At 35.4% G+C, this 5,173-nt stretch overlaps 1 protein-coding gene across 1 annotated transcript in view; it reads left to right on the forward strand.

The window, feature by feature from the left end:
• The window catches only part of PHF3 (PHD finger protein 3), a 41,087-nt gene that overhangs the window by 5,505 nt on the left and 30,409 nt on the right, over nt 1-5,173 (forward strand). Inside the window, exon 2 of the mRNA XM_010136617.1 lies at nt 4,638-4,799. Within this exon, the coding sequence (XP_010134919.1) occupies nt 4,638-4,799 (162 nt within the window). The remainder of the gene's footprint in view (nt 1-4,637; nt 4,800-5,173) is intronic.

Consider the following 5,173-nt stretch of genomic DNA (forward strand, 5'->3'; position numbering starts at 1 on the left):
AGAGTTTCCCCCAAGTTTTGTTCCCCAGTGTCTTATGAGTACTGTTGAAAGCAGCATTACTTCTGCTACAATCATGATCAACTACTGAATCTTTGGAACCAAATCAATTTTTCTGACTACAAATACTTTTCTTTAGCTAGTGTCCTGTCCGGCTGTGTTAGCCGTTTCAGCCTCCTTCCACTAAAGCCAAATGTACGTGTATTTTTCCTCCCGCGTATGAAGTAACTTTGAATGTAACCTTCAGACTACAACTCAAATTTGGGTCTACAGTGGTTTCTCTGTTTTCTTGCCTCTTGATTGATGTCTTCCTCCAAAGTGTCTGTGTGAACAATTGCACAGTGTCTTTTTACTAAGGTAGTAACTTTCCTTTATAAAACTTAAATTTACTATATTATGTGGAGAACCTGGAGAATGATTATTTTACACACTTTCCTTGTATTTGTTACCTTTTAGGTAACAAACTACCAGTTTTCCCCATTTTACATCCTTCTGAAGGCTTTCATTGTTTATTCATTCAGATCAGTTTCATAGAGTTTTATGGATGGAGAGAGGTTGGATCTGTAATAGACTGCCTTGCAAATCCTATGTATTTACAAATCACAGAGCTCATCTAAAGGTTCTCATCTTAATAAAATAATTTAATTTCATTAAGTGTTTGGTTTGATGCTATATTTTTACTTTGTTGTTGAAATTTCTACTTTACTACTCCATTTCCAAAGTGGCAGGTGCCTGTGGCTAGAGAACCATAAATCAGTAGCCCTGTGATGTAAATCTTATCTTTTTTTTAAAATGGAGATTCAGTCCTCTGCCAAGATACATGCTGTATTAAGTTTATTCAATCAAATTGATTTGCATATGTTATTATTCTAAAGGCTGAGAAAAATCCCTCTTTACAATTTTGAGATTAATGGAGAATGGGAGTATATGCTTAGTATTTCACATGGTGCTTACTCTTTTTTTTTTCTTCCAGTCAGTACAAGATACAATTTTGAGATTAATGGAGAAATGGGGAAATTGCTTAGTATTTCACATGGTGCTTACTCTTTTTTTTTTCTTCCAGTCAGTACAAGATACTTGCAGACAAATTCTCAGTTAAACAGGTTACAGGCTTACAGGCTCACAGGCAAACTTTTGTAAAAAACAGTTGGAATTTGGTGTTTTCTTAAGTTATATTATCAGTGACCTGATTTCTCTTGGAAATATTTGTTTTCTAACAAAGAGCATTTATAATTCTGTTGCTTGAACATATACATCATAATTATCAGTAGGAAAAAGGTTTCATATAAAATATACTATGTTCAGTTATAGTCCTGAGACTTGATTTTTTTCAGTATCAAAATACATGTTTCATTGCTTTACTAGAGTTTATTAGCTCTTCTTAAGGCTTACCTCGGCATGTGTCAGCTACTGCTTTAGACTGTTACTGTTCTTCTCATTTGAAGCATAACATAGAGTTTTATGTTATCATCCGCATATTACATAGTAGAAATTTTAAAACATTCAGCCATTTTGATAGAATTCATAATGGTTGTAGAATTAAAGTATGGAATCCACCATGGACTTGCTCAGTTCTGCTGTTAGTGTGATTTGTGGGGATGTAGCATTAGCAACAACAGTGGAGTTCTGCTCTGTGTGGTTAGTTAAGCAAAACTAAATCAGGGCTAACATCCACAGAAAAGAAACTTATTTCTGTACTTGAGATTTACCTTGACCAGTGTGTCAAAGACCTGAATATTTCTGTCTAATTTTGGCTGAAGATAAGAAGACTTATGTTAATAAAAACAAAGATTTCCAAATTTCAAAGATTTTGATTTTTTAGGAGTATTTTCTTCTCTTTCTCTCCTCTACCCTCATCAAGTACAGCTTGTTTTCCTCAATTTGATATTGCTGAAGAATTAAAAATTGGTCATGCTCTTGTTTTAACACATGGAAAATTTTACTTTAAATTTGCAGTTGAACTGTTATATGTTATTCTATTATTGTTAACATATAAAAAAATGAGTCAGTACCACAGCACAGTAATTTGGAAATTTAAATACTTGACAAGTAGTAGAGAGACACAAAATACTAAGTTGAAGGCCAGTGGTGCCTATTCCAGTAAGATTATGTTGAACGTGGTTTATATTTTCCTTATTTGCAGCTTGTTCAGTTCTACACTGTTGTACAACTTTTTGTGTTCAGATATGAGTTTTTTCTTCATTTTTCCCTTCTATCTTTTATTCTTCTATCTTAATTTCTGTATTTGTTACTGAGATAAGCTTTAGATATTTATTACTAAGATTATCTGTATCTCTTCCTTTATAGCTCTGTCTGGCTTGGCTTTTGTTGATTTACTTTTCCCAATGCTGTTTCTCTGCCTTCACTTCTCTTTCATAATTTAATTTCCTAGTCTCTACTGTATCTATTACTACTTTCTGTCACTTTTTCTCTTCCCAGCAGGGTCTGTGTCGAATACTCCTCATCCAGGGGCCTCATGGGGCTGTACTAGCCCAGTTATAGATCAGGTGGTTTGAAATTAGCAAGATTCTGTGCTTCAAAATCTTCTGTTAAATTAAAGCTACAGCACAGAGTCTTGTAAGTATGCAAATACTTTAATTCTAATATTTTAAACTGTGTCAATAGATTTAGACTGAATTGTTTCCCTTTTGTTGTTAATAAAGAAGGGTGTCTAAATTCAGTAACTTGAGCAAGAACACTGTAAAACCTCAGTCTTTAATGGCACTCCTGAAATCTGCTACAGGGCTGTTTCAGAAGTTGTCTGAGTATTTTTTTATCATATTGTCTTTAGTAGCTTAGTAGTTTAGTTGTGCACTGAAGAAAAAGAGGATTTGAAAGGGGTCTCTGTCAGTCTGTTCCTGAATACCAGTTCTGTATTTTGTAGGAACACTCTTTAATGAGAAAGCTAATAGCAATTTGTGAAGGTGTCGGGTGGGCATCATCTTTGAGAAGACAAGAATGGGCAGCTAGAGTTAGGGTGAGGGTTCATTTCATTCATTTTTTCTGTCTTTAACAGTGGCCAGCATTAGATATTCGGGGGAAAATAAAGTCAACAAGATAATTACAAAGTCATCTTTTTGCCAGTATGTCTTTTTTCCCATTATGTAGCTTAGAGCAAATAAGTGATTAAGAAACATTTGGATGAGTGGAGTAAGACCAGGATTATCAGTCCTCTGCAGTTTGTGTGGTATCTGTGTGTGTATATATATGTACACACACAGATGTCAGGGTGGCTCTGTGGAAAGCAAAAGCTGCCAGTAATTTCCAGAAACATGCTTTTCCTGAAAACTGATGTATACAATGCAGTAACTAATTACAGAGGTCCATCTAATTGCAGAGTTCCAGAGTACTGACTACCTGGTGCCAAGGTCAGCCTTCCTTAAGAGACTATTTAAAATATTTCTAATATTTGAACTGTAACAGATGTCTGGTTAGGTTTTAAGTCTTCATGACAGGTGATTGTGAATTGAATTGCAGCCTTGATAGACTTGATTATGCATCACTTTAGCAGTGTTTTACAACTTCCAATTGTTGTTATTTCAAAAGTATGCTCATCATTATAGTACTTTCACAAAGGCATTGTTCTAAGTTGCAGTATCATCAGACTTGAAAAGGAGTAGGAATTGACAGTTTCTGAGACAGACTAAAAATTCTAACAATTTTTAATTTCTATGAATTTCTTGCTTATTTTGGTTTTTAAGGTAAATTTACTAATTTATATCAGTTTTAAGCAAGCAATTGTTACAGATTTTCAGATCTTATTTTCTGTCATGTGACTTTATCTTGGAAATGCATCTAGTTAGGTGTCTGAATAGTGAAAAAGAGGCATACTTGGTTGTTTGGAGTGCGTGTTGTATTTGTTAGACACTCCTACGTGTTTTGTAAAATCGCTTGGGTGTTTGGCTTGATCTCACAAATTTCGCATCCCACAGGGACCAGGATTCACTAATCACACGTAGGATCTTGGGATAGGAGAGGCTACCATTGCAGAACCAAACTTAGAGAAAGTCAGGAGAATGGCTGGTACAGTGGCCTGACTGCCTCTTAGGAAACCTATTTTCAGGAGCAACCTCTGGGATCCTTCTCAGGTTAGTGGAGGATAGGAATTCAACGATGTTCTCTGACTCTCCTGGGAGACTAGTGCATGCTGCACTCAATGCTCTTCCAGAAGGGGCCTGCAGCTGCAGATACGTGATGGGGGTGGGGCTTACAGATTTAAAATTATATCCTATGAGAAAACTGTGATTATAAACTCTGCACTTCTGGATCAGCTCTTTCTGCTGTTTACCTTTCTTCACTTTTTCTTAGGTGGGAAGGGACAGTGAGGGACAGCTGATCCTCTTAAGACTGGGGACCTTCCTGTGGCTAAAAAGCAATAAAAATGTGAGTCCACCAAAAAGCTATAAGGACTATCTACAGAAATTTTAAGCTGTGGGTGATAGCTGCTTCTACACTGAAACTGCCTCACATGGGAATTTTCTTTATTTTTGCCTTTATTTTTCTCCCCCCCCCCTTTTTTTTTTTAGATAGCAAATTTATTTTTCCTTGTCTCTTCCCCCTTTTTCTCATCATTACAGCTGCAACAACTTTCGATCATTTTAAGCGTTAGGCTCTTTTTTGTTTCTTTGGTTTTTTTGCAGTTATTGGTCTTGATGATATTATGGATGAAGAAGGAGTTAAAGAGAGTGGTAACGACACCATTGATGACGATGAGCTTGTTTTACCTAACAGGAATTTGAGGAGCCGTTGTGAAGAAACATTGCTCGCATCACCAAGAAAATCACCACGTTTAATGGCACAAGGTGATCATTCAGTAGATTCAAATGTGCAAACAAACATAAGTCAGTTTAATTTTTATAATTCCACTCCCTGACATTTATAAACTTAAAGCTTTACTGTTTGGTTGTGTGAATTTAAGTACAGACAATTCTGGGTGTTTATATGTTACAGGTAGAAATCAGCATCCACAGAGTAGTACTCGATTTGAATTCTTCTTTGATAAATATTTGGTATCTTCGTTATGGCCTATGGTCCTTAAACTCATTTTTGATCCTTTTACTTGCATCAGATTAGCATTGTGGTAGCATGTTGTATTTGCAAACAGCATTGGAATATTAGGTTAGCATGTCTCTCATTTCCAATTAAAATTTTAATTCTATTTTATTTTTATTTATAT

The sequence above is a fragment of the Buceros rhinoceros genome, unplaced genomic scaffold (genome assembly GCF_000710305.1).
Source record: "Buceros rhinoceros silvestris isolate BGI_N320 unplaced genomic scaffold, ASM71030v1 scaffold385, whole genome shotgun sequence".
Taxonomy (NCBI): Eukaryota; Metazoa; Chordata; class Aves; order Bucerotiformes; family Bucerotidae; genus Buceros; species Buceros rhinoceros.